General features: G+C 36.8%; 1 protein-coding gene across 2 annotated transcripts in view; it reads left to right on the top strand.

Moving 5' to 3' along the window:
- The window catches only part of LOC150084527 (junctional adhesion molecule 2A-like), a 204,347-nt gene that overhangs the window by 142,478 nt on the left and 34,260 nt on the right, over positions 1-27,609 (top strand). For both annotated transcript variants that reach the window (XM_090375291.1, XM_090375290.1), the window contains 3 exons: positions 7,063-7,193; positions 10,688-10,902; positions 16,706-16,841. In XM_090375291.1, the coding sequence (XP_090231417.1) occupies positions 7,112-7,193; positions 10,688-10,902; positions 16,706-16,841 (433 nt within the window). In that variant the 5' untranslated portion in view covers positions 7,063-7,111. The remainder of the gene's footprint in view (positions 1-7,062; positions 7,194-10,687; positions 10,903-16,705; positions 16,842-27,609) is intronic.

The following is a 27,609-nucleotide window of genomic DNA, read 5'->3' as shown; positions in this document are numbered from 1 at the left end:
ACGTCATCCAGTTTTATGAGTAAATCAAACTGAACGTCCTTCCGAACTTCATATTAATTAGCCATGAAAAAAGGCAGTCGGGAGCCACTAAGCTTTTTACATAGTTGATGGAAAAATGTAGGCAAGGAGAAAGAAGTGCATTACATCGTACAATTGAATCATAGAATGTTACTTCGCTGTTGCCGGGTTTGAAGAGCGGTTGACGCTAACGGCAAATGGTTGTGTTATGCCATGCATCGATGGGCTGGGTAAAGAAAAATTCTGCGCGCTTTTAGTTTTGTTATAAAATCCGGGGTCTGCAGTACGAACTTGTGTAGAAGAATGCTGCAAAAAAACAATCCAGTGAAGGCCTTAAACAGGCACCTCAATTAGAGCAGTGAACTGAAGGCTTGTTGTCACAGACATTCTTTGATTCGTTCCTAACAATTTATTCCTTCGAAATAGTGGATTTCAATGATGAAAATGTATGTTTGCACAGTATAAATGGAGATGGACTAGTTACATTTAAAATGTACGCTTTTGACTTTGATAAAAATTTTAGAAGTGTGTGCCAAAATCCAAAAGTGATACCGAGATTACAGCGAAGATGTTTTGGTACGATCACGCTTTCGTTCCCGTTCTCTGCATGCTTTCCAACGTATCTACATTTCTAAAATGAGGCCTCCAGACCTGCATGCAGTGCTCGAGATGTACATTGCGTTGTACAATGGAATAATCACCTCCTTATCCCTGCTAGAAAAGTTCTTGAAGATCATTGACAAGACCCCATGAGTTGCCCTGCTCAGAACTTCATATCGGATTGTACAATTAGTCTACCAGTACTTTTTCATCTTCCATCAACCTATATGCCTAATTTCTATCTTATTGCAGTAGCTTACCCTGATTACTGTCATTAACCACCCTGTCAACCTTTGCGAACTTAAGCCTGATCTACCAGCATCCATATCGTTAATAAATGTAGAAAACAACAATGTGCCCAGCACTGAGTCCTGGGCGATTCCACCTAATAACATTAGTACATGAAGAGCAGTGTCCATTAATAACCACGCTTGTCTTCTCCCACTCATCCATACTTTTATCCAAAGCAGTAACTTGTCCTTAATTCCCTGCTCCAGTTTACGCAGCAGTATTTTATATGCAACTGTATCAAAATCTTTCCTGAAATCGAAGCAATTTATAGCAAAATTATTTTTTGAATTCATTTCCTTTGTTACTGCATCATGGTGCTCAATCAGATTGATTAGACAAGGGTCACCTCTTAATAAATCCATGCTGTGACTAGCATAATTGCATTACTTCTTTAACCAGTGACTCTATTTCCCAGGAACAGAAGTTAAGCTAACAGATGTATAATTACTCATGTCAGCCGTTGATCCCTCTTTGTGAATTGGAGTTATAGAACATTTGCACTGCTCGAGTCCATAAATACCTCTCCTGATTCCAAAGATGCTCTCATAATTATGACCAAGGGTTTACCTCCTTTGCTGCCTCCCTTAGTTATAATTGGATATATTCCATCCACTTCAGGCGCATTTTTATGTTAATCTTCAACAATCTATCTTCCACTTTCCTCTCAGTTATCACAAAATCATTTAGCTTCCTGTTAGCTTTTATGAACGTCAGGTATTCTTCTCCCCAAAGAACGGTTCATGCATGAATGCATATATGCGAAATACATATTCAGTTTGTCAGTAACCTGAGCAAACTCATCAACAGTTAAGCCGTCGACATCAAGTGGACCAAATGTAATTCAACCCCTTTCTATTGTTATTATAAGTAAGGAAGCCTTTCTTCTTTTCTTGGCATTGTTTGCCAAGAAAAGTTCTCGTGATCTGCCTTATATTGCCTAACCTCCGTTGTGACTTGATTACAGACTAGTTTACATCTGCCATAGGCTTCTTTATCACCTGATAATTTATATGCGTTCTACGAATTTTTCGTCTTTGCTACAAAAGTCTCATCAATTCATCTGATATCCATTTACTGTAGGTCTAACCCTCGAACAGTATTTCTTACAATGAAAAGCCTAGTAGCATTCTACGATTACTTCACTGAATGCTTCCCATTTGCATTTACTGTTGGTAACACCATCTGTATCTGCTGTTGGAAGTCCACTATAACTGCCAACCAGTGGATCTTTTGCCCGCAGATTCCTAATGCATGAAGAATCGCTGCTGATGCTCAGATCAAGAGTATTGCTTCCTCTTGTTGCTGTAGAAAACACCAAATAAATCCACAAGTCTTGTTAGTGCATCAATGGCCAGCCACAAGTTCCAGTTAATATCATGGAAGTTAAAGTTCCAAACTATGATATTCTGATTTTTCTGGCCCACTGTTTTTCTTGCATAGTTGTTCGTTGTACTTATCACAGTCGTTAGGACTATACCAACACTCCTACTCTTAGTTTTGTTATCCCAGTGCTTATGTCACACCAAGCTGACTCAACTTGCACTGGCCACCCATGTTGAATGGGTGCACTGCCTTAGCTTTAATGATTTTTAACTAAGAACATAACCCATTGTGCTCCCAATATTTGAACACATTGTGCTCCCAATATTCAAATTCTCCATCCCTTATGAGTGACACCGTGTCTTCAATATCCTTACAGTGTCAGCATTTGATGACTTAATCAGTACTTAAATTCATCAAATTTATTTCATATTTATAAAGTTACTAAAATTGTATTACAAATAAAGTACATCAATATCAAAGCGGTCTTCGTGGAATAGTTGGATATGCATGTTGCTCTACCCTATGTTCATCCAAAGTATTTGACCCATTGTCAGTGGTGACCCTAGGTTATCAGCATCCTCAAAACGGCTACTGTGTTAGCACGGTGTTTGTAATCACCTTCCTCCCATACTGGATGGAAAACGATTAGGTCTGAATTCCGCCAATGACTTTAGAATTATTTTCACAACGTGACTGAGTTAACCGATATCAGGTGATGATTGCATGGTTTTTCATCCTTGACACATGATTCATACCCATTGTACTAAGATATTTAAACACCACTTATGAAACTTTCCGCCATTTTTGTAGTATATTAGATCGATATGGAACAGCATAACGTTTATCTCGAACTTGATAGCGTAAGGTGTAACGTAAAACTAGATAGCGTAATCTGTTAGTTTAGTAGAGTATTGTTAGTAAATTAATAAGAGGAGTTTACCTCAATATAGTACGTGGAACACTTCCGTATGATACCCTCCAGAAATTAAAACGGAAAAAACGAAAAAATCGACAACTTACCGGTACATTAAAGTAAAATATAAATAATTAAAGTTAAATATTAAATATTTAACTAGCAGATTCTTGAACAGGGGTTATCCCATTAACACAATAAACCGAATTAGGGTACAAGCTAAGGATAGGATACAAAATACTGCACCAATCAACAATAGTAATAGCTACCACCCGTTCACCTACAAAAGATCGATTATCTTTAATCAATTTCTAAATGCCTATAAATATTCAACGACGGATTCTGCTTTAGACTCAGAAATACAAATATTAACTAGCAGATTCTTGAACAGGGGTTATCCCATTAACACAATAAATCGAATTAGGGTACAAGCTAAGGATAGGATACAAAGTACTGCACCAATCAACAATAGTAATATCAAAAAATACTTTATTTCTGTCCCATATGTTGAACAGTGGCACAAACAGCTTAACAGATTCTTTAAAGATACCGAATTTAAAATTATAGCTAGGCCTATACGGAAGTTACACACTATACTGAACAATCGCTCGGTTCTTTCGGCGTCCGCAACACAAATTAATGATCTAGTATACAACATTTCTTGCGGTGATTGCGACTCGTCTTATCAGGGTTCCACGCGGTTTTCTCTTAATATCCGTGTAAATCAACACGAAGCCTCTGTTCGTGCTTCTCGTTCAGCAGCGTCAGAATTAGCCTTTCATGCCATTAACGAAAAACATACTTTTTTATTTAACGAGGCCAAAATACTTAACGTTCAACGTAATTATACACGACTATTAATTGCAGAAACCGTTGAAATTAAATTACACGAGAATTCTGTTAATGTTCGGCGGCCATATTTGATCTCCGATGCGTGGACCTTTACGCGCATGCGCGAAGACACATAATCACTATTTAAGTTGCAGGTTTAGCCTGATTCGGTAATTTTCATTCCTGTGATCACGACAGTCGGTCGAAAAGCATTGTCAGCTTCAGGAAGGAAAATCGTTTTGAATATTTTCGTTAGATTCTTTTAATTGCGTTAATTTGAATTTTAATGGTTTTGAATTGATTTTGAATTGTGTTAAATTGATTATTTAATTATTTATATTTTACTTTAATTATTTATATTTTACTTTAATGTACCGGTAAGTTGTCGATTTTTTCGTTTTTTCCGTTTTAATTTCTGGAGGGTATCATACGGAAGTGTTCCACGTACTATATTGAGGTAAACTCCTCTTATTAATTTACTAATATTATTATCAACGTAGAACATATTGAGTATTACAGCTCTGATTCATACTATCTAGTAGAGTATTGTGAATTATCAATTAAATTTATTAATCTTATTGATTTTCATTGTTAATTAAATTGTTTTTCAATGAAAATCATGCCCCCGATTAGAGAAGCAAAGCAACGAGCACAAAGTACCGAAGGGGGCGATTCTAGAATGCATCAGTCTAACAGAAATGTGCAAAATGTGAAATGTTTGCGTATCTATCTGGAACAGGATATGATCTAGCCAAGGGGATGTCTTTGTGTGTGCTAGGTGCAGAGAGTGTCAAGAAATTAGGCGCCACCTCAGCGTTCTGATGGGCGTCTGAGAGTTTGAGAGTTTAATACCCTCGAAGGAATTAAAATTTGAGCCCATCAAGTTCTCAGCTGCCCAACTCAAAGCCAGAGATCACCTTTTGCATCAGGCAACACAATGACAATATTCAGGGCAGACTGCGCTGGTCACACAAGGAACTAGTTATTGTCGGTGACTCAATTGTCAGGGAGAGGGGGAATATATTGTGCAAAAAGGATAGGTGGAATTTGACCAGGGTATGTCTGCCAGGGCAAAAGTTGATGACGTTCTAGAGCAGATATCATATTTTAAATGCACAAAAGGTGATATCGTTGTACACGTTAGCACTAATGACATTAAGTGTAGGAGATTTGCTGATTTACTTAGCAAGTACAGGTCAATGTTGAAAAAATTCGCGACACAATAGGTGGGAATATATGATGAGAGCCTTGTCAATCAATTCGGCCCTGGAGAGATTGTGCACAGCTCAAGGGGTAGAATGTTTCTCAGCGTGGTCTGTGCTTGTTAAATGGAGAGATTGTTTCTACAGGGATGGGATACACTTAAATAGAAAGGGTGCAAGGATATTTGCTGATACTATCGAGGCAATGTTGGTGGGGTGGAAAACTGCTAGCTTGGGAGGATTCACAGACTAATAAATTAACAGTAGCCGCAGGCAGAGATGGAAATGATTCTTGCACTGCTTGCTTCTACTGGAAAGAGCAGCAGCCCGGAAAGCAAGTTGTTGGGGATTTCAGGAACTGCTGGGAGTCATTGCGGAGTCACCTGCGAGGCGATCTGATTGAGGTGTATAAGGCCTTGAATGGATTGAGCAGGCTCAATACTGATGGGATTCTTCCTGTTGCTCAGGTTACAAACCTGAGGGGGCATTAGATTCAAAATAAAGACTATTGTAGAATAGATATTCGGAAATTTTCCTTTAACCAGCGGGAAGTTGATAGCTTAAATAAATTCAAGGCAGAACGAGACAAACATTTGGAACGAATGGATCAGTGAAGTGGGAGAGGGTTTTTTTTTTGCTGGTGCATCGTGTGCCTCAGCTAATGCTAATTGTGTATCATAAATATTATTGGAATAACACGGTGTAGCCTCTTAAAATCCGTTTAGATATGTTATGCCCATAATCTAATTTATCGCCTTTATCGCTAAAAACAGTCCTTAAACCTGTTTAAAGGTGATAACTGTACGAAATTTAAATTTAGTGGTTTGGAAGTCAAATCAAGCTTCATATTCTGATACTAAACTGTTAGCCTGAATAGTCTACTTCTTACTGTTCCTAGAGATGGTCATTTTCATACCCATGAAATCTTTAACGGTCCAGCATTGAAATCTTCTGACTTTGGCAGAATCTACTTAAAATGCGATATTCCGACTGTTTCTTGCTGTTCTGAGTTCCTTTGAATTAATCATTTGTTTCAAATGTTTTTTTCAGCAGGCCCTTCGCTCCACTTTCCGTGCACATAATTTCTCTGTATAGTTTTACATGAAGTACGATAAGAATAAAAACTTTGGTTTACTTCAGTAGTGCTTCTTTGAATAAATATGAATATAAGGAAAGCGCGTGTTATAAATCTCCCTACAAAGTTTTGTATTTCTTAAAGCAGCGGACTGAATGATTCTAACAGACTAGAATTTTTCACTAAATGAGCTATCAATTTTAATAGAACTATTTCCTTCCTTGGACTCCATTGTCCAAACGTGTAGCAAGGTGCCCCAACCGGTCTTGCCTGATTATAACTCAGTATAATCGACAAAAGTTGGCATCCATTGACGCGAGCAGAGGAACATTTTTCCCCAAGTATATTTTAAAATTATTTATTGCCAATATTTTACAAAAAAACAATGAAGAAAGCTTCTTGAAAAATCGATGATGGTGATCTGAGAAAATTATTAATGTTCTTCAAAATATTCATCGAAAACGTAATGCGAATCAAATCTGTAAACTTCTATTCCAGACTCACAAGATGCTTCCGTTATTAAAAAGCTTGCACGAACCCGGGATGCCTTATCAAAATGAAGTTCATTACAGTAACTTCCTGCGCTGAATAAATAATGGAATAAAATAAAGTAAAAAGATCCTTAAGCACATTTATGATTTTAGTTTCCCACAGAAGCCAAACTTCTGTGCTAATACTTCTGATTTGCCTTCCTTGATGCAAGGAAAGATTCGTAGTCAGTCTTTAACACAAAATTCGGCACATTGTGAAGATTTTGTTACATTTAGTCCTGTAAGAGCGGGTCCTTACTTGACGATTTCTTCTTATAGGATATTTAAATCTGGTAGTCCCTTCCCGGTCAATCCGAACCTGCTGAATATGAATTCTCGTGGGCATCTGAGAGATCTTAAAAACCTCTTGAGTTTTCTACTAGAGATTTCTGCCATTTCATTCTTGAAACGTAAGTGTACTTTTATTTGAAACACTTGTTATAAGTATTAGTAATATTTAATATTATTATTAATTTGGTTTTATGTTGAAAGTTACGTGAAAAAAAATCTTCTTAGTAGAATATTAATACGAATAAACATACAAAACAAATGTTTTATATTATTACTCGTAGAATTAATCCATAATTTTCATATTATACGTAGTATCGAAATAAAAATAGTTTGTTATTGATGTATTGAATAAAAAATGAATAAATCCAAACCCAGAATGCGAAAATAACCAACTGATTGTTGTGAAATTATCACAGATTTGGCTACTATTAAGTATTTTGCATAAATTATGGATTTGTATTCAGTATTTATTAATTATAAAAGAAATCTTTAGTTACTTAAACTGTAGCTTTGGTTTATTCACTGGTTATTTTTTCATGCTTTAAATGGTTGGATAACTGTTATATTAAAGAGACGCATATGTTCGTGTAGTGACATTTAAGTTAATATTTGCATTAATAATTAATGGCGAATGCAAAATAATTTTAAAGAATCGTTCCACTTTGCGTTATTTTGTTTTTATTTACTGGGGGGATCCCACCATATAAAATAGCTTGCCTAGAATATTTACTGAGATGTACTGGCATATAGTAGTAGAATATCCAAAGTAAAATTGTTTTTCTTTTCTCTCTCTTGAAGACAACTCGATTTCTACAAATAGGAAATGTAGTCTTGTTTTTACCGATTTGAGCAGAGCTGTAACTTAAAGTTGAATAACCATAAAATTGCTGGGAAGTCGAAGAATATCTCCACTCGCAAAATAGAGCAGAAAGTTTTGTTTTCCGAGTTGTTCTTGGAGAGCTTCGTGTTGAGGGATATTGAAATTTTGAACAAATAAGTGCGTATGCTGAGAATTACTAAAATAAAATGGAGTTTGCACGCCATTTTTAAAACAGCTTAAGTAACTGCCAGTTTGCATGTTCAGTTTTCGTCGTTTGTTAAATGTCTGAAGATTTACTGTATTTTGAAAGTCGTTTTGGGGGAAATTATTTCTAACCATTAATCTTCCGAACAGCATTTGCACAAAAGGAAACAAACGCAATATTTACACTTTTGAATTTATACCTTGTTATGTTTTTTCAATTAGGACGCCGGAACGTTTCATATCTGGACAGTTGCAATTTCTCAAAGAAGAATAAAACCACTATTATATTTTCCTTCGAGCAGAAATTATTTCTTTGATTACACTTGTTTCCATTTAGGACTACAATAGCTTCATTTTCAGTTTGTGCTTCCAGTTGCACTTCTCGTATCTGTTAATGTCGTATTGCTGAGAGCGTAGATCCGAAGAAAGTTTGTGGGAAAACTTATTCTCAGCTAAGGTACGTTATGGTTTCTCATTAGTTTCCAGCTTAAAATTCTATCTCTGAAATAATTGAATCTCTTTCTACTTCCATTAAAATTTAATGGAATGGAATAACGTTCTCGAAAATACAAATTAATATAAATATTTCTGTTGCAGACTCCTCCGTAAACCTTGCGAAAGAGGGGAGGAGTTGATTTCGTCTTATTTTCTCTTTTTCGCTTCACTGTTTCATTCTGCAGGGGCTTAAAACTGTATCTTCTGACCCGCTGTTTAAATCAGATAATTAATAATACCCTATAACTATTTTTAATAGTAATATGTATTTAAAAATTTTAGTTCATTTGAATTTTTCTTTGTGCAAGCATGAATGAGCTTATAGTTCTGTGTTTATATGATGCCACATAAGTTATGGAGGCACCTTGAAATTTCGTTGCAATTTGGATAAAAGGATCGTGAAATTTCGTTTTTTTTGGTGCTTATAATTTACTGTTGTTTGACTCAAGAAAATTCATTAGTGGCCAAAGTAATTATCACTAGAAAATCACGGTTCGGTGAATAATTGCGTGGCTAGAATCATAATTCATTAGAGAAACTCGGTGGTTGTAAGCTATACTGGGTGATAGTAGCTGTTTGAAATTGATTGCATCCTAGAAAATGACTGCGGAAACAAAGCTCAGCTGTTCTTCTCGATCTCTACTATTACAGCCAAAGCATTTTCAGATTGCTCTCACGAAATGAACAGGGCGGTGTGAAATGGTGCCTTTGATTGAGATGGTCAGTAATATATAGGTAAAATTGATTATGATAACGCGAATGCACTTGTGAATCGAGTGATCATTTGTATGCAGTCTTAGGTATTTGAATTGCATAGTAAGAGAAATCTGGAAGATAGATTTATATGCTAACATGCTATATATAGTAAATGGAGAACGATATAGATTATTTTTAATAATGAAACTGTTTTCTACTAGACTGATTATAAGACTTTTTTTTCGGATGAGTATTAAGTACGCAAAAAAAGGGGCTGCCTTTGACAAGCCAGCAAGGATTTTGTTCCTTTTTTTTGTGGAAAATACTTATTGGAATTACTTATAATTACAGTTGAGCAATGGCAGCCGTATCCTCAATCAGCGTACAATTTTACTTGATGAGACCAGTAAGAGACCAACAGATGATTCGCGGATGGCGAAGTTCTACCTTCGTATGACTTCAACGTAGGTTGGTGACCTTTCTAGTCCATGCCGTTGGTAAATTATTGATTTCCTCAAAGTCTTCTTTTTTGTACGTGTCTTTCACTATTGAAACAGCCCTTGCGGCTGATTTCACTAACCACAAATAAAATCTTATTGCACTACGCTGTTCATTTTTCAAGTCTGCATCAGGCATCTTTTTTACCGGAGGCGAAACCAAACACGTTTGAACTCTACCGTCAGTCAGACGCTGCTGTTTGCAGTGAAGAGAATGCCGAGTCTACTAATATCAACCGATGTAGTCTCGTCGAAGATGTGACACTTCACTTCCAAGAAAAAAAATCGCTCTCGGTTATCTAGGACTATCCGCGTTGTTCATTTTTTTTGTTTCTTATACAGAAGTAGTACTTCAGAAAAGTACTTAGCTAAGGATGGGACAGTGCTCTCAGAATAAGATTGTTCTAAGGAGTGGATTTTTATAAGACTCCTTTCTTATATAAAAATGTAAATTAATTATCAATATTATAATAATTAATGCTCTTATTTTAACTCTGTTTACTGAGTATTTAATTTTCAGTTTTTCTTTGAAATCATCGAAAAAAATTTCAAAATTTCTCTTGATGACGTTGCCGTTTTACAAATTCATCCATCTGATTTACTTTCATTGGGCTGTTCACAAATTATAATGCGATTTTGAATTTGATACTTTATAAAATAGAAGTCTACTTCTGTTGATTTTATAACGCTTAAGATACTATCTGACAGTTTCCTTTACTTATTACCGATTAGCACAGAAGCAAAGTACTAGAGTACTTTATGAAGCATAATGTAAAAGCATCAACGTCATATGACGGGCATGGTAGATTTGCACTGATTTATGTCTTGTTTTCTTAACTCTTGTAAAGGTGCACAGGTAGCTTTGCTCAATTTCTTAGAATTAATCCTTATTTTCTTTTAGCTATCACAGTAACGTCAGGCCTACGGCTTGTTATGCTAGACGTCCCATCACCAACTACCCTCGGGGAATCAGTGGAGCTCATCTGCAGTTACGAGTTGGAAGATGACCACCTCTATTCGATTAAGTGGTATAAAAACGACGTAGAGTTTTATCGTTATGTCCCAAACGACTGGCCTCCTGGACAGTTTCTGCCTCTTCCAGGGATCCGGGTAGATGTAAGAACACTTTTTCTTATTGTTTAAGCACTAGTTAATGTCGGTGAACTTTAGCGATTCTTCGGTGTAAATGTTTATGCCTTTGTGGAGAATTGCCCTCTTCATAACAGCACAATGTTAAACTTGGGAAAGAATAGGGTTATACACCTGCAGTATACATGCTGCATTTCTCTTGTTTGTAGCAAACATTTGTAGGTAAAGCGCCGATCAGACTGGTATGACCAATAAAATCAGATTGTTTTGAATTGAGAAAATAATGCATAGGCATTCTTAGAATGCAATATATGTTAAACCGAACTTAAAACTGCAGCGAGAGGCTTTGAACTCTTCGATCACTCCCCTCTTAAGTTAGAGTTAGAGAGAGATGTGAATATATAACAATTGATCAATTCAATCTCAATAAATCTTATAGTGGTAGATTTTGGATTGTTTGAGATACAGGCAGAATATTGAGTTTCAGAATCTCTCAGTAATAGCCGTACCTGTGAGGACATGATACTGACCAGATCTCACGAATGTTTTATCATAGGAGCCCGACTTTTGTAACTGCGAAGGTTAAAATATCATAATCTTATTACCTCTCTTACAGCATTCTTCGCTTAGAAAAATTGGCGCACCCTTCGAATTTAATCTTATTTTACAAATTTTTCTTAGGCTTATACTTTTCAAGAAACCAAACTTACATATGAGAACTGTGATCCGTTGAGAAGGAACGAGAAAAGACACCTTCTATTGCGTGTGCGAAATGCCATTCCTTACGTTACAGCTGCGCTTGTCTGATCTCTTTAAGTCTGTTAGAAGTCGTCATTTCTGGCTTGTACCGAGAACGGACATCGATGCAAGCAGACACTTCTTAACGCGAGTAAACTGCGAGGCTTTGCCACCTTTAAAATGTCTCGTGGGTTTCATTTCTTAACATAACTGTGAACCATCCATGACAAAGAAAGATCGGGCTTTATCTGTATCAGTTTGAATTACACAGAATTCCGAGCATTTCTGTTCTAGTCTATTTCATCAAATTTTCCACAAATTATGTATTTGTTTGCGTTATACAAAGCATGAAATGAGAAGAATCTAAGGTACAAAAAGAGAAAACAGTTGGGCAGAGTATGGTTATAATGGAATGCCAGCTTTTTCTTTATAAATCTTAATAGATTGAAAGCTCCAGTCTTAGACTGCCTTATATTTTCACCTTCCGTTTTAAGGACGTCTTTGATGAATTCTTCTACCAAGACACTTGATTTCTTTAAGTTATTGTGGATAATTAAATATGTCCATTTTTCTTAATTTTAATAGTTATTAAACTCGAGAAGTGTTATGATCAATCGGTATTTCTTAATTGTCAACCGTTCTAATAGGTGAACGTTATCTTCATTTAATAAGAATTTTGAAGGTAGTGGAAAAGTACATTAATAAAGATGTGTTTGCTTTGTATGTCAGTCTTATGCAGACTACTTTGATTATTAAAATGCTTAAAATATAAAAAAAAGTAATATGATAACACGCTGTGCTACTTTTAAGCTTTTAAAAATATCTGAAATCTAAATATACGTGCGGTTCCGTCAGATATGACATTTTAAATAAGCCTATAGCAAACCTGAGAAATATTTTGGGTAAGGAGGAACAGGTTGTGAAAAATGCGACTTATGTGGTAATCCTTCCATTGCAGGATGGAAGCCTCCTCAACGATTCATGTTGAGAGAAATGGACCATAATCTGCCATGGTGGTCCAGTGCGGGTTGTCAGATCGACCGTATTTAGCAGTCAAGGGCTCAAACCCCGATCTACTCAAAGAGCGTGTGCCACTGCACTCCCGCTCATGACCACTCGGTTACGGAGGCCTTCTACTTACTTTGTACTTTTTATTTAGTTATGTGGTAACTGATAATTAACTCCCTAAGCAAGTTCTAACATGCACGACTGATGGTGTTGCAATGAGAACAAAACATACTGGCAGAGAAGTCAAAATCCCGTTGATCAAAACAAAAGCAGTGGTTCCAAACCTTTTTGTGTATCGATACCATTTTGGTAGAAGTTTAGGAAGCCCCTTCACGATCATTCCCTGTTGCCATGATCCTGCAGTGCCATCAGAAATTTGCATTTTACATGTTCTGGAACTCAACACCGTCTCCAAATGCATAATCCTTGGTGCTGTAGAAGTGTTGTTGCTTGTGTGAAAAGGGATGTCATAAGATGAAAGCATGCTGATTTTTTTCATTTGCACTTAAAAGCGTGAACGTTTTCCTTGTATGTGTGAAATGAGCCTAGAACCTGGCAGTGTATAAACATATGCTGGTACTTCATGGCCATATTTGCTGTCGAACTTATTTTAAACAACGTATTTCAACAAATATATTGAAGTAGCATTCAAAATGTTTGGTTCAATGAACGTTTCTCTTTGTTAGAGATTTCGAAGTAACGCTCACCTTAAATTAAGTTTGCTTGAGTTCTTTGGGGTTAGAAAGCAGCTTCTGTCATGTAGCTCCTGTTCGTGCCTGTAAATTTCATTCGGTGGCTTTCATGTATTTCATTCCAGGTTTCTGGGTGTAAACAAAACATTTTCTCAAGACACTAACTTATCTAACAACTTAAAAGCTCTCTAAAAGAATAGGGAAGACACCACCACCACCATCTCGGTCTGAAGCAGGAATGGAACCTTTTCAAAGTGAAAGACAATTACAGCCACTATTGTGAGGGAAATTTTCATAAATATGCCTACTGGGTGTCGCCTTATTTCAAGAAAGTTTTGAAGTAAAGCAAAACAAAAAGTAGCTTTCAAACGTGTTAAGGGATAGTTGTTGCACCGCGATAATTCTCGGTTTCTAAGCTACGATAATTTTCAAAATCATTCCTTACAATGAGGGTCTCGACATTATTCCGTCCTGTTTGCTGCTCCAAAATTTTAATCCGTTGCGAATTTTGTTTTCACGTGTCAAATCAAAGATGAAAGGATGCCACCCTTCGTTTGAAGTACTGTCTATTATTGTTTGTGAAGGTATTTCTTAATATTTAATGGGGATTTTTGATAAGAGAAGGGTTTCATATGCTCGTTTAATATTTCACTTTCAAATTCTTGCTTTTTTTATTCGAGCTCTTCGAGACCTTTTTTATTCGAGCTCAGTGAAAATAAGCATTAAGCTTATTTTCACAGAAGTGAAAATAAGCTTAATGCTTATTTTCACTTCAGTTTCTAGTAAGAGTGAATAGATGAAGGGATCAGTTATTACTTCAATCTCTTTCAGGTATAACCAGCCAACTGAGTCCATTTTGTCATCTTTTTCATCCAATAGTTGCTTCTCTTAAAATTTGGGTTCTCGTAGGGAGCTCAGTGCCATGGGTTCAAGTCCCGTCTAAACATGACAAACTTTTGTGTTTTCCATACCATAGTTAATCTGATCAGGGATGTATTATATTTTGTTCCAGAAACTTGAGTATTTTATCCCACAGAACAAGCGAACAATACACGCATTTTACAGACATTCCTGGCTTTGCAAGATATGATATATCTAGAAAGGACAGACAATGTATGTGCTTGTTAATATTTGGTTAATAGAATAATTTATACCTTCTGAATCTCCATACTTTGGTTATTCGCAATTTTGTTTTCACAGCTTGATAAGTACGATCGATATTATACATAAAAAAACAGCCGAAATTTAAAAGCATTTGGACGTTGTTCGAAGGCAGATGTTTCAAATTTTCTGGGTTTTTCTTAGCAATAGAAACTGTTTTCGAACAACACTCGGTGAGTGAAGTAGCCAAGAAACATAAACGAGGGTTATTCAGCCATTTATTTGTGATCGGTGTCAGGAAAAGATATAACATTGTGGAATTCGGATTCCGGTGAAATCCAGAAAATCCCGAGAGACATGAAAATGAACTGCCAGAACAGTGCTGTAAACAGAGCCTGGTGAAATGTGTTCCAGCTTTAGGAAATTGTCCCAGAAGGATACTAATCACGGTTACTTTCCAGTCGGTGGAACAACCACTCCGATCCGAACAACTGTCATTAATTTTAAATCAACAGATAGACCTATAAGTTGTGTGCTACTACTATACGGGGTTTTGGACAGTAATTGTAATCGGTTGCTTACGCAGTCAGCTTTATCACTGGTCCAGAATGCTCATCACCATTCGTTGTGCTAGAAATATCCCCACAAGCAGCAAAGGCTAGCATTTTCAAACACTTAAACTGATAAGAGTGAAATATTCGAGTCAGAATGCTTTATAATTACATAAAGTGATGCATATAGGCTGTTTATGGAATTTATATCCGTGGTATATTCGCCTCTGCGTGATTTAAACTTCATTGCACTGAAATTTGGTTCCATAGTTGTTTGAAATTCAATTACAGCATACCTTTCTATTTAAATTTCTGTGAGGGTGGATTATACGTAGTAAGCGAGTTTCATTTAAATTGTGTCTTCATTATAGCGGAATCTTTGTGCAGTACATTAAGAATGCGGCTGTTCTATTGAATTTAATTGGCATGATATGTGACCCCTTCATTTTCTTTTCGATATATGTGCTGTCTCAATCAAGGTGGATGTAAAACCTAAAAGACGTTTTCTGGTTTATTATCAACGCACAGTTTTATTTAAATGAATCTAATTGGAAGTTCTCTATGGTATGGAGCTTCCTGTTTAAAAAAACAAACATTACTGTACGTGAACCAGACTGTATAATTCAACTATTCTAGCACTTTTAAATATGCTCATGGTCGATGACTTTGCAATTAGCACGTGTACGTTGAAGCTCATTTTAATGAGCTGTAATTTTACTCTTGCAAATTGTTCTCAATTTTCACTTAGTTTCTAAATCAGAATGAAGAGTAAGGTTCTGATAATACATAGGTTCAGAAGTTAGTTACTGCCACCCGATTCTGATTTTGTCACCAGAGACTTTGCTAGTTTTAAAGTTCAAAGGTTCCTATTTGAGACCGCATTTCCCAAATTACTCTGCAGCAAGAAACGAAGTCGGAGCAGCTTTAAAAAGCCACTGAAACACTAAACTACTTAGATCCACTATTGAATAAATAGGGAGACGAGATAATGCTGACATGTCCAACTGGTTGGCAAGCCAACCTGGTTGGTTTTTGATAATGGTAATTCAAATTCTTATGAACTTGATTTTACAGTGAGAGTTTAGATCACGTGAAATCAAGTTTATCGATAATAATGGCACCAAGTATTGGGAAACAGTATCAGGTAGTGTAGAGCTTATCACTCATCCGGGATGGTAAAGATGTTTTTGAGATTTTCTTACAGAAAAGCAAGAACAATACATTAATCATAAACAGATGTTGTTAGCCTCCATTTTTAGATTCTTAATTAAATAATTCGTAATTAAAATTGTCCCACTTGGTCTTTCTCGTTATGGAGAATTTAATTTTCTAATTGAATATTTTATAATAAAGTTTGGATTAACTTTCTCCTCTTAGATGATAGTTAGATGACGCCTGATACCACTTCCTCCACGTTCAGTTCTTCCCATCTAGACGGTAATCGAATTGAGGACTTTTCCACACGGTATGGCAGGACATTGATGGTGTAAACAGACCTCACATTCGCCTTACCAGATTGCTGTAGCGATTAGGTGAAGGTAATTGTGCGTAAAGCAACAGTACGCCGGCAAATTGAAGATAGCAATAATCTGAGTTTTCTTTCCTGAACACATTGTATGAAAGGGTCTTCTCTATATATATAGTGCGCAGTTTGCACGCCACAAACATAAATGTTTCTTTTTATTTCTGATGTGAGTAAATTCTGTTTATTAATCGTTTTGATGTTTTGTCTCTTCTAAGCTATCCAAGTCCGGCAAACATTCTGTCTACCTTCGCCACGTAGATCTTCACAGCGCCGGACGATACAAATGTGAAATTTCTGCAGAAGCGCCATCTTTTCGAACTGTAGAAGGGGAAAAAGAAATGAAAGTCTTCGGTAGGTATTGTGTTCTTCCCAAAGTAATTCTAATACTTCAGATTTATTCTAAGGAATGCATAAAAGCCTTTTGAAGTTAAATTGAATTGTTTATCACTTGTTTGAGTACGCAATTTCAGTGCTAGAAATATGCCGAGCATTTAATATTAGTTGGTATGTTTGGTAAAAAGGCTCGGCTCTCATATATTTAAGAAATTAGTAAGAAAATAGCAGTGGAGGCCGGGGAGTGTAAATCAAGGTATACATTAAACGTGGTGAAATTAACTGTTCCAAATCAATACTTTTATAATGATGTGGTATGAAAATGGCCTTCTTGTGTAGATGTTTTTGTTTTTACGATTTATGTTGCTTTGTATGAAAAATTGTTACTAAGTCAAACAAGTGATGCTTGAGAGCTGCTAAGTAACTTAACTGCTACCTGCAATGGAGAGAGAGAGATTCCACATATCACGAATTACCGAGTAAGATTTGAAAATTGGCAATTTATTTTTCTTTAGTTCTAGAACTTTAGCATTTTTATGTCAATGGCATGTTTACTTTTCTTGTTTTAAATGTTTTTTTTGAGGAATTCGAAACAGATGAAAGCTGTTCAGTGTCTTTAATTTTTAGAGATGAATCCTTGCACCACGATCTTTCAGTTTAGGATTTTTCAAGTTGGTTTAGTTATTTAATCGATAATATTTTATCGATTCATCATGACCTGTGTATGCTCGCTGCTGAAGAATCAGTCAGAACCAACCTAACCGTAAATTAACAACGGCAGACATTCGCTACAGTGAAGTATGTTCACATCTGGACGGAGGAACCATAAATGATTTGTTGATTTCTTATTAGATTACTCGCTAAAATGCTGGATATTTTATGACTAAAACTGCACAATTCAGTAATTCAACATCTCCCTCCAGTCACCCTATTTAGTAGTTCTTTTGGTGACAGAATGGTTCCATTAGCTTGTCTTGGAGAAACCTCAAGTATATAGTGGTGATCGGGTATAATACGAGTATATATCATTTGGAATTCTCAGTCCAAACAAAGGTAAATTTATGATTTGGAATGGTTCTCTCAATTTTATGGTATTTTGAGAGGAAGTTTTTGTTCATTTTGACAAAACTGATGATATAATTTTTGTGTTATAATTGTTCATTATTAAAACGATTTTTTATTGTATTGAAGTCCTATCCTCCAATTGCTAATAGATCTTATATTTATGCTAATGATACACACGAAATTAGTTTTCTTCAATTATGCTGATGAATAGGAAATTCTTTTGCAGTTTACAGCTATATATTTATTGCAGAAAAGCTTTTAAAATGTGCTTGGACCTTGTCAAACTTGTGCGGGAAAATGTCGCTACGTTTTCTGTCACCAGGTGGTTCCATTACGAACTTCTGTCAACAGTTTGGCGATGACCTTTACGATATAGATTTAATATTCACACTGTAAATATGCGTGATTACAGATACAACAGCTGGCTTCGGTAGCAGTGTTTACTACCTTTCGATTAGTTGGCGATTACAAACCGCTACGTACTTCATAAATTGACACAGTGCGCTCACATCCGTATAATACACCCGAATTTGACCATCTAATTGCTTCCAGCTGTTTAGATAAGCTGAAAGCCAATGGGTTTTTGGAAAAGTAAACCTCGTATGAGATTTAGAATGACACATCGCGTTGATCTTTGCATGTGGATTGCTCATTAAGAAAATTGCAGTACTCATACTCCATTTATAGTTCTGTTTGTGTCGATTTGCTTCTTGTTGAGGAAAGCTTCAAGTAAATTATTGTGACAAACAAAATAGTAAGCAATACCGCTCTCTTTAACTTTGTCAGTGTACCTCGTGAGTTTATATCAGCGATCTTCGAGATGCCTTTGATTAATAATCGAGGTGGAATCGAAACTTTTGGTTAAACAGAGCACGTCACTAAACCACACGCTGATGAGCGTAAGCATTGGCCTATGGCACAAACAATTTGCATCTTTGTTCGTGATAAATGACGCAATGTGGATGCGCCCCAAGAAGAGCTTGAGACGACTGTCTTAGGTTCGGCGTTACTGTGAAATACACCCATATTGTATGCTGCGTATTTAAGCCATACATAAACCAGATCACTAATCGTGTTTTATGTTCACCATGCGGCTTATACCAGCCAATGTAGCAGTAACCTTTCTGATCAGTTCACAAATAATATCTAGGCCTACATTTATCAGTAGATGGCATTGGAATTGTCCGTTGTTTGTTTCGTCTACAATTGCCTGGACGAAACAAAACGGACAAAAATTGATGTCATTGCTTTGCTTCCGACAGGTTCAATCTTTTCTCCCAAATTCTTCGCCACACACGTGGCCACCCATGTTTTGTGTGCTTACGTATGGGGAAAGGCCGTCAGGAATATTGCAGATTCTGAATGGCCCAGTGACATTCAGAATCTGCAATATTCCTGACTCGAGCGACGATGTGTAAGAAAAATTAGCAACCTTAGCAACAAAACCATTAAAAACCTTAGCAACACTAAGGTAACCAGTTAGTTCATTGAAATCTAAATATTTGGAATGCGCCTTCCTGTAATGTCCGATATACTCAATCAAACTTCATTAATGAAAAATAACTCTGCATCTAGCTTGGGGTTCTCTTATTAAGTAAAAAATGAGTCACACTAATAGTCGGCTAGGCTTACTTAGGCGATTTGAATTTGCCCTTATTGATTGGAGCAACCGGGAGGAAAACTCGCAACGGGGACAACATTTTTAAATAACCTTTTTGATCATTATTTGCATCAGCATGTTAGAGAAAATTCTAGACCAGATCATTACCCACGATGAAGAAAAGTTGTAAAAGGCAAGGGTTTTAATTTCAGGAAGAGGGACTCCGTCAGTTTAAGTTGCTACATGATCTCTATCAAATAGACAGGTAACAAAAGGTCAGTTAACATATAAGAATTATAGAAATCAATAACCAGAGAAGCCATGAACGCATATGCAAAACTAAGAAAGATAAAGAGGAAAATAACTAGAGGTCCTCTCAAATCATTTCTTGGGAAATAATTTGCTTGGAAATTCATTGTATTAGTTAATGTCTATATTTTACATGAGAGGACGCAATTATCAGTTGATAAATGTAGAAAGACCACTTAAGCGTGTTGTGGACATTTTTCCAGTAAAGTAATCATAGATATGATCTGCTACTTAGAAGTTACTGATATCTCCCATGTGTGCAAGGGCCAAAAGTAATGTAATGCTGTTATACTGGAGTTGATCGTCTAGATGCACACCAACATAAGCATGGATTGAGGTTTATATCTAAATCCCCCCCCCCCTCTTCTTCCAAGTTGGAACCAGCCTCTCTGACACTAAGTAATTAAGAGTGGTAGATTATTCTCATCATCCGATATCACACTTAATTGAAGCTTGAAATGGCCCCAACGGGGTCAGTGTATTTTTTTTTATGCCTTACACCGGGCACGATGCATAAAACCGAGCTATAACCTGCCATCATATTTATTCATTTGTAGAGTCGTTAACTAACTTTTTCTCTCTTTAATTTACCCCTTCATCAGTTCTTTGGAAACAATTGCGAATGAAATGTAGAGGCAAACATTCTAAACACAAATCATTCTGAAACTGCAAAATCATTCAAAATAGACCATATCAGACTTTTTGCACTTGTTACACCTTTCTTTTAAAGGTTGAAGCATTCTTTCAATTCAAAGTTATTTCATTGAGTGGTGGTCGCATTTCCTTTAAATATTTTGGATTGTACAAAATAGTTTCCCTTTCGTCTGCATTTTTAATTTCGGAAAGAGAATCAGCCAAGTTGGTGAAGGCCTGGGGAGGGCGTTATCTCAGTAACCTATTTTTGCGAAAGAAATCTTTTGACCAATTAAATAAATAACAGTTGTATACTGACACCATCTTACGCTGTGCAAGAAAAGTCGAACGCTACTGAAATGTAATAAAGCCCTGTGTAATTCACCCAACTTGTTTGCATATTTCCATGGGTACAGTTATTTTGAATTACCATCTGTAATTCCAATCCAGTTCGAACATTTAAACATCCATTCATAGTTGAACGCCAAATTTACCAACGCTTTCTTTATTTATCCTCCAACTTTACTTTTGTGGAATAACCCCCCTCCTTATATACTTCCTGAGGATTAAAATCTTCAGAAATTCAACGTCAGCACTATCGTGTCTCTATGAAAACTCCTGAAATCGTTTTGCTTCGGAAAGTGTGCAATATATTAGGCAGAAGTCGCTGGAATTATCCCATACAATTTTTGATTGAGCAAAAGCACAGAATTTCAGTGCTATGTACATGTAAAATTCGCGATTTCTAATATAAACATCTTCGTGTATACGCATGGAAATTCTGATTATTGCAACGTTGCGAGTTGGTTACATTCAGCTGGTTTAAAATAATCTGTTGTAATAAGCTGCGTGTTCAAAAGAATATTTATTGAAAAAGCATGGCTTAGTCCATTTGTTACAATGATCCAAGTAAACAGAGATTATATACTTATTTAGAATAAAACTTATAACCTCTCTAAATTTGTATCAATGCTCGTACGTCCATTAGAAAAATGGTTGGCGCTGATAAATGGATTTAAATAATTTATCAGTTTAGAGCAGTTGTGCTCAGCTGTTGTGATTCAACCTGTGGTTTATTGCGTCACGAAAACTTCCAAATTCTTGATGAATAAATTACGTAAAGCTATTAAGGAAACTAATGCATGCTCTACTTTGCTTAATGGAGGCATCGTGAGATTCTGGGACATTGGCTAGGAGTGTTGCCCATGAAAATGGCCCAGAAGCGCTTGGGTTTAGATTTTATGCGCTGAAATTTAAGTAGTCAGATTGTGAATTGCTGCGAGCCTGTATTTCTTCATATATGCAGGGGTAGAGACGAAAATGGATCGCTCTTAAAATAAGAGTGACGATTAGCCAACGTACTTAAACTTAAAGACGTTTCAGTATTTACTTAGTGCTTTAATGAAGTCATTTAGTTTTGCAGAATCTTATTTTTTATTCGCAGTTTTCGTTTATAAACAAAATATCACCTTTTAACTTTCCGCTTAACCTGTAGTCTTTAACTTAAGTATTCATTATTTAAATGCATTTTCCTAATTAGGTTATTTATAAAATTTCTTTCATTCCCAAAGGTGTTGTATCTTTTAATTTTGAAGGAAAAATTAAGTGGTTGACCTATTCAGGTGTGTTGGAATTGGATGTGCAACATCAACGCACTTAAATTTTGCTTTAAAAATGTCAGAATTCGATATTGCCTTTATTAAAACAAGTCTTACGCAGTGTTTTAAGAACATCATTCAAGATGGTCACTAGTTATGACAAATAAATCCGAAACCCAATGTGTGTTATGCTGCCTAAATCTAAACTCGTCATTGCACTGGATTTTATATTTTTAACAATAATAGCTATAAATTTTAATTTTTGATCTAACCAGAGATCTCAGCACTTACGCCAGTCCGTATCCGTCATCTTTTGAAGTTCATTTTATCAGTCATTGGCGACTGTTAGACCGAGACTCGCTTTTACTGGGACCTTGCAGAAAGGTTTGGTAGCTTTGCCCTTTTGGTGACCACCCTCTACCCTGACAATATGCCTAAGTTATTGTTCGAGAAAACTATTCAGACTATGTTTGTTCTTGGGCTGGATAATATCTGTATTTTCCACTCTCTAGGTAGAGTTCTGTTGATGACTGAAGAACTTGAGGCCTTTTAAAAAGGGGACTTGGTGTAGCCAGTTTCAAGCAGAGGTACAATGGTTTCTCTTGCCTCCTTTTCATTGTGAAATGGACAGACAAACTAGATTTAGAATGCACGTAGTTTAGGATTGTCTTGAGTTTCACTATTTCCGAACAACTCCGAACCCAACTTCTAGTACTTGATGTTCTTCAGTTTTATAACCTTGGTGTTATAAAATTGAAAGGCATCGCTCACATCTTTGCACGTTTCTTTGATATTCAGTGATTTCTTCCACTTCCTCGCTTATCTTTCTTTCATAGTCATTATGTAGCTACGTTCTGGAATAGATTTAATGTTGCCCTCTTGGCCATCATTTTTTGATTAAGCGATGATTATTTGACATGATCATCACTGGGCCCAGAGAGAATCCGGCCAGCTACAGAAAATAGACAAGACTTTTTACGAATGACTTATGAAAGAAGCATCAATGGCAATTTTTCTCTCCTGGCTGCGGTATTGGTGGGGTTGATGACCAGGTTGAAGTCCCCATAAACACATGAGACATTAAGGTAATATAACAGAGAACATGGAAAATGGAAAACAGAATGCATTCAAAAGATAAAAATCGCGTTTGTTCAATAGTTCTGATCATATTAGTTGAATATGAAGATTTATTAGTATTTTTACTAACTCTTTACTGTTGATAGAAGATGGAGATCTTTACGCAAACCAGTTGCAAGTTTATTTATTGTTATCCTGAACACATCTCTTGGAAACCAAGATTTAGATAAAGGAAGATACTTTAATTGAGTAATTTCATTCCTATAATTGATACCATCAGAGCAAATGTTAGGATAAGTACTCAAAATACTTATCCGCTGAGGCGAAGATTAATAGAAAACACTGATCGCCCAATTTGACATTATGATGCCAGCAATGCGACATTCAGCAAGATTGAGAAACAAGATAAGCGCAGCTGCGCTGACCATGTTGCGATCTGAACCGTTTAGGGACAGTACATATCTGCTACTCCCTTTGAAAGGTCGTTAGCAGTGTGTCAGTGAGCCTGTCACTAAGCAGTGTGTCAGTGAGCCTGTGGTCACGTATGGAAGGTGTTAGGCGAGCAGGTGGAAATCATTTGCTAATTTGTGCTATGTTATGGCTGATCGAACACGCTTCTGCATCTGATTTAGTACGTGTTGAAAAATGGAGACCAGCGGAGTTATGAACGATAGTGCTGAAGAAATCAAATGGTGGCACCATTATAAAATATAATGGATACTGTACTCTTGAAAACACATAATGAAACCATAAAATAATCACTACTAGGCTTTGGGAGCTGAATGTCCCTTTATCTACTTATAAAACCAAAAACCCATACCATATAATAAAAATCAGGCGACATTTTGAGGAACTGAAGCTGGGGATTTCGAAAGACCCGCAATGGTTCTTCCAAAATATAAAAGGAAGCGAGAACTGAAGCAAGAAAACGAAGGGGTGGCGGAGAAAAAGAACGCTCTCGATCTCCTAGAATTAAAAGTACATAACGTTATGAATAATTCAAGATTGCTCCACACCCCGTGAGGGAGTTTATTGTAACAACGATTCTTCCCTACTATCTGGGAGTCTCTGAGCGTCTTTCCAGGGTTTGTGCAGGTATCGTGTTCAGTGCGTGCCTCTGCCGGAATTAAGACCTCGTTCCACTACTTTATGCAGAGCTGGTTGGTGTCTATCGTGAGCGATGTTCGGATTCTAGAATTCATTATACAGGCGAATCACCGCAGCAGAACGGATCTAACTTCTTTCTTGTATATCATTTCTGTTTTTTTACTGCTTTCTTTCTCCATTTTTCTCGTTTCTGCATTCTCCCTTCTTTCCATTCGCTTTGAATTCGGCACTGATATGCCAACAATTTTTCGACTTGCTTTGTTGTTTTTTTTTTTGTATCTCTTTGGTTTGATAAGACCTTCTGAGAAATTCGTTATTGTACTTTGTCAGCGTAAAATATACAGTCATCCCTTTGAGGCTGACAATAGCCAGGGGATTTGTCCAAAGAAAAAAAAAGTTATGGTAGTTTGAAGCGATAAATGGATATTCGCCTCCGAAAGCTATTTATGATCATTTTATGGATTTAATTGTACAGTTTATATCTGTGTTTATTTTAATGTACACAGTTTATTTTACGATGATTATTGTTCATGACTTTTTCTTTAGCATACGTTTAATTAAATTCGCGGAAGATTTCTTCATTCAAAATCAAAGCTTCAAAATCTCCTAAGCAGACATTGATAGTAATTGATTTCAAACCGCTGGTTTTAATTACAGTCAAAGCTTAGGACGAACAAACACTTGGAAAATTATATACTACGTTCAAATCCCCCTTTTTATGAGAATATCGGTATTTCAGTTTTCCTCTTTGATTGTCGCTCTTCATTGGGGTATGCGTGAGTTGCTGTGGGCGTCACCTACCTGCCAAAGTCACTAAGCAGTGTGTCAGTGAGCCTGGAAGCCTGTGGTCACGTATGGAGCATCGGAGAATATTTATCATCCAACACATACTTAGTATGCATTTGGCCAGCAGGTAATTATTGTACCAGTTTCATGTGAAACATGCTATGCAGTAAACAAACAAAGAATACGTGCTAAATAAAGCTCTGATACTTCTACCGAATAAAGCTGAAACTCATTTCTGCTAATGCTCATCAACTAGATTCTCTTAATTAATTTTAATCTGGAGCCGCGGTGTTTCGAGGCACTTTAAGTTCTTTTCATTTTAAAGAATTATTATCTCCTTAAACTTTGGTTACCCACTAAGAATATAATCAAGCAGGTCGGGCATGATCAGTGCATGGAAGATATGCTGGTGGACCTGTGCAATGGCAGATATTACGAATTGCTATTGAATGTGGAAAAATTAATCATTAGTTTACAGGCACCAGAGCTTGTCGCTCGTGGTTGTATGTCCCATTTTATCTATGGCAGTGTGTGTGCGTGCGTTTTCATCCACCACACATTTGTGTCGGATGAAAAATCTGTAATGAATCCTAGCAGAAACCACAGCCTATTTGTCTGAGGTCGGTTAACTGCAGCCTTGATTGAAAAGGACTTCAGAAATTCCCCTAGTTGTCAATGCGAATCGAAACCAAACCTCTCCAAACGATTGGCAGACGGCAACGTATCGTACTGACTAAGTACGATACCGATACGTTGAATTGTGCTCGGTTCTTTTGAGTCACATGTCAAACGATTCCGGGGGTTTTCCATAAACCTTATATTGTGTGTCTATGGTGAAAGCGTCACTGCCAAGGACACATTGGTGCGTGAGTTGTGTTGGATTTCGTGTTGAGTGTGGTATTCACCTGGACGCTTAGTTACTGGAAGGCTCGATCACCAAGGAGCAGCCTTCCGGCATCCATCCGTCAGTGAACCTAGAGGGACGCCTGTCGGGCTGTCTACATTCCTGCAGATGTGAGTGTAGGTAGCCATCAGAAAGGAGAAGATAGGGGGATGGCAGAATAAGAGGCATCCCCTAGGCGAAAAAGAGTAGGAAAAGCTTGAATGCACTAGTGATCCTCCTGAAGGAGGTTAAGCGGATGGGGAGAAAAGACATTGTTCAAAACGTGTTAAATTGGCTCTGAATGTCGAAAATGAAGGTTAGTGTTAATAGTAATTTCGGAAGTGATTACAAATGGATATTACAAAAAGATTGGCTTGTTTTTCGTATTGGGGGCAAGGTCATGACGCCTCAATATATTTCTGTGAATTTCTTGTATTCTGTGGTGTGGTCGGTTTTTATGTTTTTACTAGATGAAAATCCAAATTAGAGGAAAAACCTTTCGGCCCTTCTCGGAGATGACTCCGAGGCCACGGTGTTGAGCGTAAAGCTATTTAAACTTTTCTTATCCCTAATAAGAAGTTTCTCAGCTTTAGTCTGCGACGGGAATCGAAATCGGACATTTTCCACGCAGTTTGGTCGAACAGCGGCTCTCTTTGCTATCCAGCCTACGATAGTTATAAAAGAGGAGGAGGTATAAAACATAGGAAAGGGGGGCTGCTATCAGATGCAACAATTGGTAAGGAGAATGCTGAGTTTATATGGAAAAAGTTAAAATATATATGTAGGAAGGAGAAAAGTAGATGACTGGTAGAGACATCTTAAGAAGGATACCGGAATAAAATAATTGTATTGCGAACTTCTAAGGCTTGACGAAACGTTACAGAGATCTAATGGTGATCCACCTTTGGGTTGGATTACGGCGAAATGAGCCAACGTAATAAGAGCAATGAATGAAGGAGATGAGACCAGTGAGAACAAGCTAGCAGTAACAAAGTACTTTGACATCAAAGTTGTTCTGCACTGGGGATTGGCACGGAGACCATTTTTATCCATGCTCATAAGTGATGCACTCGGTGAGGGGATGACAAAGGAAACGCCGTAGGCACCGGTGTTTCGAATGACTTGGTCATTACAGCAGAAGCGGCGAATGAACTGCGAAAGAGATTAAAGAAGTGGCAGCCCGAAATTAATATTAGTAAAGCAGACTAGGTGAATGGAAGAATCGAAGAGAAGACAGTTGCTTTGAAGGGCACGAGAGAGAGAGAGAGAGAGAGAGAGAGAGAGAGAGAGAGAGAGAGAGAGAGAGAGAGAGAGAGATAATGGAATGGTTTAGATGAGCGATCTGCGGGCAGCATGCCATGCGTGGGATTATTTGTATGACTCTCGGAGCCAGCTCATTATGTGGAATGTGTTGGTTTTTTTTATTATTATTATTTAATAAGATAAATATTAGTAACTAGTTAAGCGAACAAAGTGAATAATATAAAAGTTTAACTTTGTAGTTTGAACTGTTATGGAAGAAACACTCCCATCGAAATTAAAAGATACTCAAAATAAGCCAAAGTTTTAAGCTTAACCCTGCCGTTTCTTACAGGTTATTTGCTCAAACGAAACTTGTTTTCAAATTTGGTTCAGATGACTTCAAGAAGACAGAATAATTTTTGCGGTACTTTTGTCACGTTTCCGAATTGGTCTTGTGAGAGGATTACACGATTCCTCCCGGAAACT

This window comes from Mastigoproctus giganteus, chromosome 6, assembly GCF_048544385.1.
Source record: "Mastigoproctus giganteus isolate SK-2022 chromosome 6, ASM4854438v1, whole genome shotgun sequence".
Taxonomy (NCBI): Eukaryota; Metazoa; Arthropoda; class Arachnida; order Uropygi; family Thelyphonidae; genus Mastigoproctus; species Mastigoproctus giganteus.
This window is presented reverse-complemented; position numbering and strand designations above follow the sequence as displayed.